The 14238-nt window shown below is 46.5% G+C and overlaps 1 protein-coding gene across 41 annotated transcripts in view; it reads right to left on the bottom strand.

Annotated features, from left to right (window-relative positions):
• TACC2 (transforming acidic coiled-coil containing protein 2) overlaps nt 1-14238 on the bottom strand; it is a 230425-nt gene that overhangs the window by 178241 nt on the left and 37946 nt on the right. For 35 of the 41 annotated variants that reach the window (XM_060404535.1, XM_027960608.2, XM_060404542.1 and 32 more), the window contains one exon: nt 7087-7199. The exons of 2 other annotated variants lie outside the window; for them this stretch is intronic. In XM_060404535.1, the coding sequence (XP_060260518.1) occupies nt 7087-7199 (113 nt within the window). The remainder of the gene's footprint in view (nt 1-7086; nt 7200-14238) is intronic. 4 more of the 41 variants (XM_060404537.1, XM_060404545.1, XM_060404541.1 and 1 more) reach the window with 1 other exon arrangement.

Genomic DNA, 14238 nt, shown 5'->3' with positions numbered 1-14238 from the left:
CTGAGGTTCCTGTGGGAGGACAGAGAAAAGAAGATAATGAAAATAAGGATGGGTTTCTCTGTCCTAGTTCCAGGCACCCCTGCACCTTTCAGGGTCCTGCAGTGGCCTCTCCTCAGACCTCCCGGCCTGCAGTCTTGCTCCCTTGCATTCTCCACACAGCATCCAGAGAGGTCCTGCTGAAACACATATTGGTTCACGGTATCTAAATCTGGATGTCTTACTATAGCTGGCCTTCAAGGCCCAAGCCTGGCTGACCTGGCCCCTGCCCACCTCCCGCTCCTTCACAAGCCTCCTTCAGTTTCTGTAACAAATTCATTTCCCCCTCAGGTCTTCGCACTGCCTGATCCTCCCCCTAGATCTTCCCTTGCCTGCCCCCTTTTTGTCATTCCAAACGTAGTTCAAGTATCATCCCCCTCCATGACCATCTAATCCAGTGGTGCTCAAACCTTAGGGTGCATCAGAACAACCTAATTGCTTCTGGGGAGGGCTCACCCCAGAGCCTGGAGAAGAACCCAAGACTCAGCATCTCTATCAAGTCCCCAGGTAATGCGGAGCCTGCTGATCTGGGATCCCCACTTTGACAGTCACCAGTCTAATCCAAACCAGCCACTCCCTTCTTCCTTACTGTCTATCATAACACCCACTGGTGTCTTTCAGAGCTGTGACACTGCCTGAAAGGGCCCCTCTTCCTTTGGTTTCCTACTTCTATGTCTGACTTCCTCACTACAACCTACTCATCCACTGGAACCAAAGTCCCCAGCCATCTAGGATGCGTGTGTCCCCAGTGCCTTCCAGAAAAACAGGCCCCAAATGGAGTCCCAATAGACATTTAGTGAAAGAAAAACACAGAGGAGAAAATAAGAGGTGGCAGGAGTTTAATGTATGCTAATTATCCCTGATTTCTGAGCCATACATATATATATACACACACACACACACACATATATATACACATATATATATATGAACTTCAGAGAAGAGCAAACAAAAGTCAGCTATGGTTATTGACCTGAGAGTAACCCCTGGGTCAGTGTGTCTCAAACTTTATCATAAGAGTCACATGGCTTTTTTATTAAACACAGATTTGGGGACCTCACCCCAAACCTACTAGATCAGCCTCTTTAAGGGAGGGGGTTAAGAAACGGGGTATTTTAACTCACAAGAAGGTGACCCTGGCAGTCGATCACTATTCACAAATGTCCTGGCTGGAAACAATCACCCAGGGTATTTACTCAAAACACAGATTCCTTAACTCCACATCTAGTGATTCCGGTTCGGAAGGACTAGGATGGGGCCTAACAAACACCTGGGTAAATCCTGCGATCTGAGAAGTCTGGAAAACACCGTCCCTTATGATTTCACTTACTATCTTTCAATCTTTCACTCCAACCCTGATCTGCTTCTAAGCTATTTAATATAGTTTTAGAGTCACACCACACACACACACACACACACACACGCACGGAAGCAGCAACACAGGAATGAGCCAAGCTATCTGAGAATAACTTGTATAAATAACTGAAGCCACCAAGAGGATATTAGAGCATTTGAGGCCACAATGCTCCATCATCACCCCATTAAACTGTCACTCCTCCCCAAGCCAGGGGCCCGCTTACATAAAGACCATACCAGCAGGGTTCCCAGAAAGCCTGATGCTCTTTTCTTCAATGTGTCTAAAATTGATCACAGGTTCCCTATAGCAGTTCTCACTTTGGACGTTCTAGTTTCTAGTGTTGCATCCTTCTTTTAGGTTCTTGGTCGAGAACCGTAGCATCTTCTTAGACTCTCCCTCCTCTGCCTGCATCCAGACCATCTCCAGGTTCTGTGAGTTTGAAACCAAGGAAGACTCTGTGGGGCCTCTCTGGGTACAAACTACTCCCTTGTTCCCTGCCTCTTGTTTGACCTTCCCTGAATTCCAAATAGCAGACTCAAGCAGTTAATGATTAGACCAACTGAGTCACAGGACTTCTGGTTCCTCCTGAAGGGATATAAATAAAAATATCCTGGTGGAGGATGGTGACTGTGTGCGGACCAAAAGCATGTAGACACCAGACTGGTTGGAACCAGAAAGCTGGTGACTGAGATTCCAGAATCATCACCCTGTTGTTGTTGCCAGTTGCTCAGTCATGTCCAACTCTTTGCGACCCCATGGACTGCAGCTGGCCAGGCTTCCCTGTCCTTTACTATCTCCTGGAGTTTGCTCAAACTTATGTCCATTGAGTCAATGATGCTATCCAACCATCTCATCCTCTGCTGGCCCCTTCTCCTCCTGCCCTCAGTCTTTCCTAGTATCAGGATCTTTTCCAATGAGTTGGCTCTTCACATCAGGTGGGCAAAGTATTGGAGCTTCAGCTTCAGCATCAGTCCTTCCAGTGAATACTCAGAGTTGATTTCCTTTAGGATTGAATGGTTTAATCTCCTTGCTCTCCAAGGGACTCTCAAGAATCTTCCTCAGTACCAGTTTGAAAGCATCAATTCTTCGGTGCTCAGCCTTCTGTATAATCCAACTCTCACATCCACATATGACTACTGGAAAAACCATAGCTTTGACTACATGGACCTTGGTCAGCAAAGTGATGACTCTGCTTTTTAATGCGCTGTCTAGGCTTGTCATAGCATCACCGTGTTACCTACCATCAGCCAGTAAGAAAATTGTTCATGAGGTGATCAACCCTCATCCATTAATATTACCTTTAAAATCCCTTCTCTGAAAGCCATCAAGCAGTTTAGACCTTTTGAACATTAGATGCCCATTCTCCTTACTTGGTGGCCTGAAACAAACACTGTACTTTCACTCACCACAGCTCAGTGTCAGTAGATCAGCTTTGCTGCATGTGCAGCAGACCCAAGTTTGGTTCAGTAACAGGTTCTACCCTGGGATGGTTTCCCAGCCACCATCCTTCTACTAAAGAGCATCCCCTAGGGCCCTTCCAGCCTCCCAGCTCCAGTGCGTTAATCGGGACCTAAATTCCTGGAACACTTTGCTTGCTCACAGAAACCCTTGTTTAAATACAAACCAACCAACCACAAAGCACTTCCCCAGCTTCCTGTTACCTGCAGGATAAAATCTCAACCCTTCCCCTGACCTCCAAGTTCTCCTCAATCTGGCGTCACTTCTCCAGCCTTGTTTTTAATGAACATCCACCCCCAGGTCTGGGCTCACTTCCTGCTCTGCCTCTGAGACGTCCAACTGGGAACTCTGCCCCTACCTGGAATGGCCTCTACAGTCATCCCTTTGGTTCAAGTTCCCCAGGAGCCCAGCAGCACAGACCAACGGCTCACGCAGATCTCCAGCACAATGCAGTGCTTCTCAAGTGCAATCCCAGGACCAGGAGCACCTGGTCTGGAACTTGTCGGAAATGCTCATTCTCAGGCCTGGCCCCAGACCTACTGAATCAGAATCTCTGGAGGATGGGTCTAGCAACCAGGGTATTAACCAGCCTTGCCGGTGATTCTGACGCCTGCTCACATTTGAGAGCCAAAGAAGAGCAGTGAAGACTGCTGGCTGTTGAGTTTCCACTCTTCTTTCAGGGACAAACAGGTGCCAGAAGTTTACCCAGGAATCTCTTAGGGACCCTCCTTGAGAAAGGTCAGTTATCTCTGAAACATTGCTTGGCGCCTTCCTCTGAGAATGAGCAGGTATGATGGTGAAGCACAGGAAATGGCCACTATCCAAGATCTTTCTTAACCTGCCAAAACTGTAATTTCCGCTGGTGCAACCTGACGCCTTCATTATCTGGGGGAAGATTGTATCATAAGATCCATCATGTTGTGAGTGTTTTGAAGGCAAGGGTTCTTGGGACCCAAAGAGGGGAAGGGCTCCAAAAGACTGGACAGTGGAGCTGGGACCAGTCCAGATGCGTTTCCAGGGCAGCTGTGCTCGAGGGTGGACACAGATGAGCAGTAAGAGGGGCAGCCTAGGGTTACGCTCGTCGTGAGTGGGGGCCGGGCCTCACACCCAAGAGCCCACGGATTTAGGCAAGGCGGAGCACCTGGGAGGCTCCGCCCAGCCTCTGCACAGGTTTGGCCAATGCAGGGCTAAGTTACAACAGCGACACCCTGTGGCAACTGGAAAGCAAAGCAGCTGAACGGTGGGGACTCCCTATTGGATGAAGATAGAAAGTCTTTGAGGATGTATGAATCCGTTCTATGTATTCAGAGGATAGAAGAGCTTCCAGGGGGATACAATGGACTTTCTACCACTAGGGCTTGGATGGCATAGTGCTCCAAGCCTCAGTTTCCTCCTCTGGAGAGTAGAGATGACGGCTTGTGCAGAAGGACAAATCTTTGGATATATATACACAGCAAGCAGGATCTTAGTTCTCCGGACCGGGAATTGAACCCATGCTCCCTGAAAGGGAAGCACAGAGTCCTATCCACTGGGAAACCAGGGAGTTCCTTTTCCTCTCTCACTAACCATTGGCAATATTAACATATGCCTTCCTCCTTATATTCTCTTGCCTCCAGGTCCACAGGGCCACTGCAGCCCTTTCTGTGTTTTCCAAGTAGAAAGCAGAAATAGTTTGAGGTCAGTGGCATTTTCTATCTTTTGTAAAAATCTGTAGCATGTCCTTCGAAGAAAAAGCGTTGAGGGAAAAGGAGAAGATAAATGCATTCAAGAATGATGAGGAGAGAGCAGGGGAAGGTCACAGGAAGTAGGGAAACGCCCAGCCTCCCTCCCTGCTTCCTGACTGTGTCCTCAGGTTCAAGATAAGATGAGCCCAGAGTGCGGAAGGGAGTAACCAGGGCTCCCAGCCTCACCAAAGTTCCCCCTGTGCCAGGTGTATTGTGAAAGCAGCCGTCTCAGGGCCCAAGGGACAGCAGGGCCTGAGCCAGTGGACATCTCAGTGATGATGGGGTGGGAGGAGACAGGTGACCGTCTCAGTAGATCAGGTCAGGAGAGGGGTTCCCAAGGACGATGACAGGGGCATTCTTGCCAGCCTAGTGGAGTAAGGGCTCAATTGGAAATGAATTCATTTAAAGAAAAAAAAATTTGTCTTGTATGTGTAGAGCATTTGGCATAGTTTTTGGTGCCCCATCTGCAAAATGAACGTCAAATGCTAGGGTGATCATTGGTGTAGATGCCAAGGGTGGCATGCCCCACTGAAACTTCACACGGGGGAACCTGGGTTCACACTCTCTTCCTGTAAACATCCTGTTTCCTGGCCGCTTCTTGCTAGTTTCTGAGTTAGTTAGTGCAGAGCCCTGCGCGATAGACATGGGCACATTCATGGAGGGGAATCGTTTTTAATTGCGAACAGAAAGTTGCTTTTTTTGAGCTTGCTCTTAGAAGGCACCTCTTATGTTCAATTTGCATGCCAATTGGAGACAATTCGTCTTCAAGGCAAAGTTAATTGACTAAAGCTGAGGAACAATAAATGAAAAACCTTTGAGCTGCTGTTCCTCCCCAGTCCAGCTGGGACACAGGCCTCCGCAGGTAATTCCCAAACCTCTCGAGGAATCCCAGAACCGCATGAAGATGGAGACAAGAGCTGGACGTTGGGTATCAGCCATGAGTGACTTCCCTTGTGCAGGATTCCAGATCATTCGATTCGCGATCACGGGGAGCCAATCTAGACTGTCACCCAGTCAATTTAGAGCCAAATAGTAAACCTTTGGTCCTGATTTTTTTTTTTTTTTAAGTTCATGAAGGCAGAACAGCCATGGAACTCTGGGAGGCAAAGGAGGCTCCCATTTTGCAAAGAATTAAGATCAAAGGTGCCATTCAAGTTCAAGCCTCTCTCAGCAAAAAAAGAAACCTCTGCCCCATATGATCATCATTTCCCTAAAGAAATCCAATGTTTATGCAAGACATTCAAAGCGCCTTCTCCTCAAACTGCATAATCAGTTGTTCTTCAGTTGCTAAGTCGTGTCCCACTCTTGCGACCCAGTGGACTGTGTAACCAAAGCCACCCAGAAAATAACACCAGCAGGCATGGAAATTCCTGCCACCAGGGGCCGCTCTTACCCACCCAGGACCTTCCATAGTTCAAAGCCAAAGCAAAACATGTTGCTAAACTCTTCAAGTGAAAAGTGATTGCACACCGGGATGATCCAGAGAGATGATATGGGGTGGGAGGTGGGAGGGGGTTCAGGATTGGGAACTCATGTATACCCGTGGCTGACTCATGTCAATGTATGGCAAAATCAATACAGTATTGTACAGCAAAATAAAGTAAAAATAAAAATTAAAAAAAAGTGACTGCAAAGCTTTTGAAACCCAGAGTCAATGACCGGGACTTGGTGGTGGGTGTGACAGGATGGTGATGGACGGGGGACAGTGTGTATCACTCAATTTTGCATTTTTGGTCCCTGTTCATTTGTTCCTTTAAGGTCTGTAACTACAGCCTCCCAGAAGCTGGGCTTCAATTTGTTAAGCAAGGTTTTTCTAACCAGACCATATGTTGAACTCACAATTATTCATTGCTTCCAGTGTCCTGACCTGTGTCTCTTCTGGGGACAGAATGTTCAAGTATGCTCACCCTCTACTTCTGAATGATTCCAAACCTGTGGGTGCTGAACAATAGCCCCAACAGGGAAATCAGGGCCTGACTGTGGGTCAGAATGAGCAACCACTGACGACTAGGCCACACCTGCACTGGCCGAGTTCCACTGTGGTACGTAGCCTTGCTAATTTCTGAAATGCATCCACCAGCCTCCCTGGGACTGGATGATTGCTCTTTGACTCCTCTGTCTCACCATCCGGAAGCCCGCCCTGACTTCTGTCTTGGAATACAGACTCCAGCTTTGCCACAGATTAGCCACACCCTCCTAAGGCCCTTGGCAGCCTTGATCTTTTTTATTGTAAGTTCTGAGAATGAGGAATAAAGACCTGGAATGCTGTGGTATGGAAGTCTATCATTACTAACTTCATCTCTGGGCAGGAAAATACTAATTTTCCAATCAGGCAGGTCTAGGCAAATCACAAAGACGTCTAGGAACCACTGCTTGGAACATCTCACCACCGACGACTACATCATGGATTTTAGGATAAAATTTCCAAAGCAAATGGAGCAAAACAAACGCTGAGCAGGCCAAGAGCTGGCTACGCCTTGGGCTGGGTCACGCCTCTGGACCTGGTCCTACCTGGGCCGGTCTCCTGGGTCCGTGCCTTCGGATGCCTCCTCGGGCTTCCTTTCTACTCTCTGACTGTTCCCAGGCGGTTGCACAGATCCTGAACTTCGCGCCAAAGAAGTCTTCTGGGCCACAAGAAAGAGAAATTGGAAAGGAAATCAAGTAGGAATCTTTGAAAACACAGAGACTTTATCAATAGGTCACTGATCACAACACTGAAGAGCAGGGGTGTTTTTATTTGTTCGTGGTTTTGCTTTACTGTCCGTCTGAGCATTGACCTAGGTGCTGAGCGAGGCTTTGGTAGCACATGGTGAGCAAAGCCCTGCTCTCACCTAATGGAGGAGAAACACAGCAAACCAGTGATTTGCGCTGAGTAGGCTGACTGTTTCAGTGAAAAAAAAAAAAAAACGTACTGGGGACACCCATCACACTTTGGGGGCCATCTGCTTCTGAAGAAAGTGGGATATCGAATCTAAGATCTTAGTGCATCTTGTCTGTGACCTCACCTCAATGAAAATACACTTCCTGCCCCTGCCCCATGGTTTGCACACCGGAATTCAGCTGAAAACCGGAAAAAAGTACTGAAGGGAGAAAATGAGGAGGAACCCTGGGGCCACTCACTGAGGTCTCAACCATTCTAAGAGTTGGTCATCATTTCTTAAATGGCACAATAAGCATGTCTGCTGTTCACATGATTTTTTCAAACCAAAATGCAAACATTTAAAGCACAGTCAAAACGTCAAATCATAGGACAGAAAGAGATGAGATGTTTTAAAAACTCAATTTAAATGATGCTTGTTTAAGTCTGATACAAATATCAGAAATGGGGGAAAGGACTTCTAGGAATCCCCAGCAGTATTCCTCAAAGCAGTCGTTGTCTTTTTTTAAAAAAACAGCTTTTTATGTATTTATTTTGGTTTTTGGTTGCACTGAGAGGCTTGTGGGATCTTACTTCCCCACAGAATTGAATCCATGTCTCTTGCAGTGGGAATTGAACCCATGTCTCCTGCAATGGAAGCACAGAGTTTTAACCACTGGACCACCAGGGAAGTCCCCAGTGGCTGTCTTTCGTCTTCGCAGCGGGGTTCCTGAACCCCCGCGCCCCAAAACAACACACACACTTTCCTTTGGGGCCAGATCTGCCTCTTCTAAAGAACTGCTCTTCTGTCCGTCTGTCCCTAAGGTTCTCATGGAAACGTCAGTCCTAGCGCCCCTCACCCCTGCCCATCCAAGATATGCACAAGACTTGGGTTAAGGCAGGTCCTTCCCCAAGACTCCCCAGAGAACCAGAGGGAGGGTAAACTGGTCGCTGGCTCTGTTAGAATATGAACGCAAGAGCTCCTGGCAGTCTGTCTCTGCCATGGGGGAGGAAGGCGGGCTGCAGCAGAGAGTACAGACTCAGCCGGTAGAGAAAAGCCAAGACGGAATGTTTCCCCATCTGGTCTCTTTCACTGAGTGGTTGGCTGCTTGTAGTCACCCCATTGTGTCCAGAGGTAAAGTATAAAAGACGCTTCAGCTCTCGAGAGCTCAAACTTTCCAGTGCTAAACAGGAATACTACAGTTTGAAAAATCTTCATTCAATCTTGCTGAGACAGAATGAAGGGAAAGAACACAATAATAACAGTACCTGTTTATTGAGCATTTCCTAAGTGCCAGGCACTGGGCCAGCAGCTTTGCTTTCCACCTTCACCACAACCTTATGAGGAAGATGCTATGTGTGCCACTGGGGATTTTTTTTCTTTTTGGTAATTTAAAAAATTTAATGGTAAATCTCATATATGGTAAATCTGACATACTTATACTATCACTAGATAGCTAGTGGGAAGGTGCTGCATAGCACCGGAAGCTCAGCTCTGGGATGACCCCAAGGAGTGAGGCGGGGGTGGGAAGGAGGCTTAAGAGGGGTCGCAGAGAGTCAGACACGACTGGGCGACTGAACAACAAATATATCCGTATAGCTGACTCATGCTGCTGTACAACAGAAACCAGCATGGCACTGTAAAGCGACCAGACGCCAAGGAAAAATAAAAAAGTAACAGTAAGTCTACTTATGGGCTTATTTTTGATTTATCATCCCATTACTCAAATTTCTACACGAAGCCACTCCAGCCAAAAATCTGAAGTATTTTGAGCTGTATTATCAGCACCCGTGTCGCTGTCTTAGAACAGGGTTTACAAAGAGGTTATGTATCTAGCCAAGATCACACAGCAGGGGAGTCTGGTGGACCTGATCCTCTCTGATCCCAAAGCCAGGGAGAGGCATCTCAGTGCAGGTGGGGAGCTGGGGTCGATTCCTCACCTAAGAGGGGAACTGTGGACCCCAGGCTGGCTTGACCTCCATGCTGGCTGACCCATTCCCTGCTCTGTCCTGTGGACCTCAGTCTTCTGATCTGTGAGTCCTGGACAGAAATCACTCTCTAGAGCAGTATCAACACAATACAAACTTCCGGTCACAGTACATTCCAACTCCAAAGTGGCCCTGACTCTTCTGAAGAAGGCTCTTTATACCATCTTACTATCTTTGGGTGCCTGCTTTACAATTTTCACTATGATGACTCCAGAATCATAATGCAGAGTGAGTGACATTTTCATATCAGGGTCCTGAATTTTTAAAACGTTAACCCAATTCTGGCCTGTCTAACTGTCATACAGGTCTCAGCTCCAAATACCTTCTGCAGCCAGGCTTCCCTTTCAATCACCACATTATCTGCAAATAATTGAACAGATAAATCTCCTGCTCTTTATTCCATGATCAAGGGTAATTTAAAGCAATTCTGGAAAGACATTGATGTGTCTAACAGCTCAGACAGATGCAAACAACAGATGGAATCAGGAAGCAGAGCTCTGCTCTCACCAAAGGTGGGGAGGGGACCACGTGCTGAATTTCCTCCGGCAAAGGAAACATGACAAGGCCTGATATTTGTTTTCAGAGAAGAAAATAGGGTAGACCTTTATCACTTTTCAGCCCCACCTGTCCTCCTAACAGAAAGCGAATCTGTAAGAACAGCAGTTCTCTCCAGCGAAAACAGAAATGGTTAGAGTCAAATAAAGGCAGTTGTACTACCTGCGGGGACAGCACACGGCACTGGGCAAAGCTATTTCACGTCCTCTGATTCTTACAAAACTCCCTGTGTGCTAAGCAGGCAGGTAAAATACGGTTTTCCACTTCTCAGAAACAGAAGGTTAAGGAACTTTTGCCAGGTCTCCTGCCTTGAAGTCCAATACTCTTTCCACAATAATAACACCCCATGCCTACACTGCATATTTTTTGGTGTAATAATCACAGCAGACATTATCATGAACATTTTCTATGTCCCACATACAGGGCTCCACTGATTTTTCAAGCTTGCTTTACATCACTTCTCTTTTACAAAAGACCTGTACATGTTTTCCCGAAATGCACGCACCACAACTTCTGAGCCCACGTGGTGCAACCACTGAAGTGCACGCCCCACGCGCCTTCCCTGGAAGCCACACTCAGCATCCCAGCATCACGTCACCGTGTCTCTGAACTGTGTCTGTGAGCACCTGGGCTTAATCCAGTTTATTTTGTGCATCTATTAGCAAGAGATGTCCTAAGGTAATCACTTCTTTGCTTTACGCCACATCAGCTTTCAAAAGCTTTCCTAGAAATGCTCTACATTCAGAAAGCGGACAACCAGGGTAGCCTGTACTATTTTTTTAAAGTGCGTAACATATTTGAACTCATCTAGTTCTTACAACAACCCTATTTACCACTAAGATCACTTAGCACAGAGAGGTTAAGCCATTTGCCCCAAATCATATGGTCTGGAAGCGGTGAAGCCAGGACTTGGACTCAGATGGCTTGGCGCCCTTGACTCCCTGCCTTATGCTGCCTCACCAGGCAGTGGAAATAGTTGCCTATGACTCCCACCATCTTCCTGCCATGCTCCAAGGAACTAAACCAACTGAACATCTATGAACACTGTGGTACAGAGGCCTGGAGTCAATGCCCAGAATTGTCCCCTGGCACGGAGACGCATTCCAGAAATACTTGTTGAATGTATGAAAAATAGATCATTCCTGTTTAGTTTGCTAGCCACCTCTGCAAATCGAGGGGCACACACTCGGGAGCTCTCACCTCTGCCTCATTTCCCACAGTGCCTTTGAGCTCTTCCTCCCCCGTCCCCCCCTTCCCTCCCCCACTGCTCCCCATCCAGTCTCCCCATCCTAGCAACAGTACTAAGCCCTGTTGCTTACAGGATTCCTAGGGGTCTGCTGTGTCAACAGGCATCACTACAAAACAGGATACCTTTCTAAAGTTACCCCTTACACTTCCAAACAGCAGGCTGGCAAAAAAAAAAAAAAAAAAACTGGCAATGTTCCACATGACAAACAGACTTGTCAGGTTGCTTCTTCAAATCTTTCCTTTGCTGCGATTGCTTGAGTAAACAAACAGACTTTCTTTGGCTCAGGAATACTCCAGAGCTCTGGGTTTATTTAAAAGCAGTCTTCAAACAGTCATAATTTTCCAGTCCTAAAAAATATACTTTATCCAAAGCTAAAGTGCTTCCCTACTAAAAAAGAAAAATTCCCCTGATCTTACCTCTCAAATATGCTCCATCTCTCTGGACCACGGCTTATTGGTCATGCCAATAAAGAGGTTTAATTAACACGGTTAGATCATGACCAGGGTGTCTTGCCAAGTCGCCCACTCTTGGAATGAGCTTCTGGGGAGCAGTGTGACTGCAGGTGAATGCTGGGAAGTAGACCAAAGGTCATCCCCATGGCATTAGGAATCGGATTTCAGAAACAACTGCCAGGCTGCCAAATATGGAGGGGGAACACATGTCCTGCGCTAGGGCCGGTGGGCCGCCCATCCTCCCTGTCAAGCGAGGGCAGAGGCTTAGACCGGTTCTGCTAGATCATCCCAGCCATTTCTTCACCTCCCTCTCTCTGTGTCAGGCCAAGAACGGGGAGGCCCCCAGGCAGAATTTTAGGCTTCCCCAAATGGAATGCTTTCTCATGAAACATGGTGCGACATGGTAGGATAAATGAATGAGCTTTGGAGTCAGAGAGAGCTGGGTTTGAACCCTCACTCTACCCTGAGAAGGTGGAGAAAATAAGAGAATCGAGTTTGTGTGGGGGTTTGGGTGATTCCGTCTCATGTTCAGGAAGGGCTGAGTCTAGACTTCAGGTTGATATAGAAGATTTTAAAAGATAAGACGTGGACCTCCCTGGTGGTCCAGTGGTTAAGAAGCCGCCTGTCAATGCGGGGATACAGGTTTGATCCCTGGTCCTGGAAGATTCCACAGGCTGCAGGGCAACTAAGCCCACGGGTCACAGCTACTGAAGCCCACACAGCCTGGAGCCTGGGCTTCGCAAGAGAAGCCCCCGCAGAGAGAAGGCCCCGCACCACAAGTACAAATAGAGAGGACCTTCTGCTTGCCGCAGCTAGAGGAAAATCTGTGTGCAACAGCGAAGACCTAGTACAGCCAAAAATAAAGACATTTTAAAAAGACAGATGTATTATAAATATATATATATATTTTAAAAGATATGGTGTAAGATACTAACTTTAGGGGAAGTTGAGGGAAAGAGTAAGGGAATTCTCTCTATTCTCTTTGCAATTTTTCTGTAAATCTGAAAATACTTCCAAATAAAACATTTAATTAGAATAAGAGTCATGGTTCCTACCCTCATGGAACTTACAGTTAAGTGAATGAACGAGAGATAACATTCAATGAATAATATCTGTCTTCCCTTCCTCAAAACTGTTGCCATCAAAAGTGGTAAGAATTATTCCCCAAAGGACCCAGGAACCTCAAAGATGCCAGAGTTCACAAGTTCAACATCTGGAGTCTGAGGGGAGAGGAAAACCTTTGAGACTTCAAAAAACTGCTCAATATTAACATCTTGTCTGTGCTTAATATTTTAGTATCAATGTGATTTAAAGAGAGATACATAAGGTCAGAAAACCCAAATCATTTCACCCCAATCCCCGACCTGCCTGCCCCAAGTGAGTGATGAGAGAACTTTGTCAATACAGAAAAAAAAAACCTGTCCAAATGGTGCAGAGTCCCTTTATTCAGAATTGGGGTTGTCAGATGGACTGTAATGTCCTGTGATTTTTTTTTTACATGATTGCACTTGAAATACAGATATAAATCTTATTTTTTGCTCCTCTAGAATTTCTTCAATACATCTATTCATTTTCATGCTAAAGTAGCATGACGCTTGATTCAACAATAAGGGTGCAACTGTTGGTGGGAATATAAATTGATACAGCCACTGTGGAGAACAGTATGGAGATTCCTTTACAAACTAGGAATAAAACTACCACATGACCCAGCATTCAAAAAACTAAGATCATGGCATTTGGCCCCATCACTTCATGGCAAATAGATGGGGAAACAGTGGTGACTTTATATTTTCTTGGGCTCCAAAAATCACTGCAGATGGTGACTGCAGCCATGAAATTAAAAGACGCTTGTTCCTTGGAAAGAAAGCTATGACCAACGTAGATGACATATTAAAAAGCACATTGCTTTGTGGACTAAGATCTGTATAATCAAAGCTACGGTTTTTCCAGTAGTCATGTATGGATGTGAGAGTTGGACCATATAGAAGGATGAGCGCCAAAGAATTGATGCTTTTGAACTGTGGTGTTGGAGAAGACTCTTGGACTGCAAGAAGATCCAACCAGTCAATCCTAAAGGAAATCAACCCTGAATATTCATTGGAAGGATTGATGCTGAAGCTGAGACTCCAATACTTTAGCCACCTGATTTGAAGAACTGACTCATTGGAAAAGACCCTGATTTGGGGACAGACTGAAAGCAGGAGGAGAAGGGGATGACAGAGGATGAGATGGTTGGATGGCATCACCGACTTGATGGACATGAGTTTGAGCAAGCTCCGTGAGTTGGTGATGGACAGGGAGGCCTGGCGTGCTGCAGTCCATGGGGTCGCAAAGAGTCCGACACAACTGAGCGACAGAACTGAACTGATGACCCAGCAATCCTACTACTGGACATACACCCTGAGGAAACCATAACTGAAAAAGACACATGCAGCCCATGTTCGTTGCAGCACTGTTTACACTAGCTAGGACGTGGGAGCAGCCCAGATGGCCATCGACAGATGAATGAATAAAGAAGCTGTGGTACATATATACAATGGAGTATTATTCAGCCATTAAAA

This window comes from Ovis aries, chromosome 22, assembly GCF_016772045.2.
Source record: "Ovis aries strain OAR_USU_Benz2616 breed Rambouillet chromosome 22, ARS-UI_Ramb_v3.0, whole genome shotgun sequence".
Taxonomy (NCBI): domain Eukaryota; kingdom Metazoa; phylum Chordata; class Mammalia; order Artiodactyla; family Bovidae; genus Ovis; species Ovis aries.
This window is presented reverse-complemented; position numbering and strand designations above follow the sequence as displayed.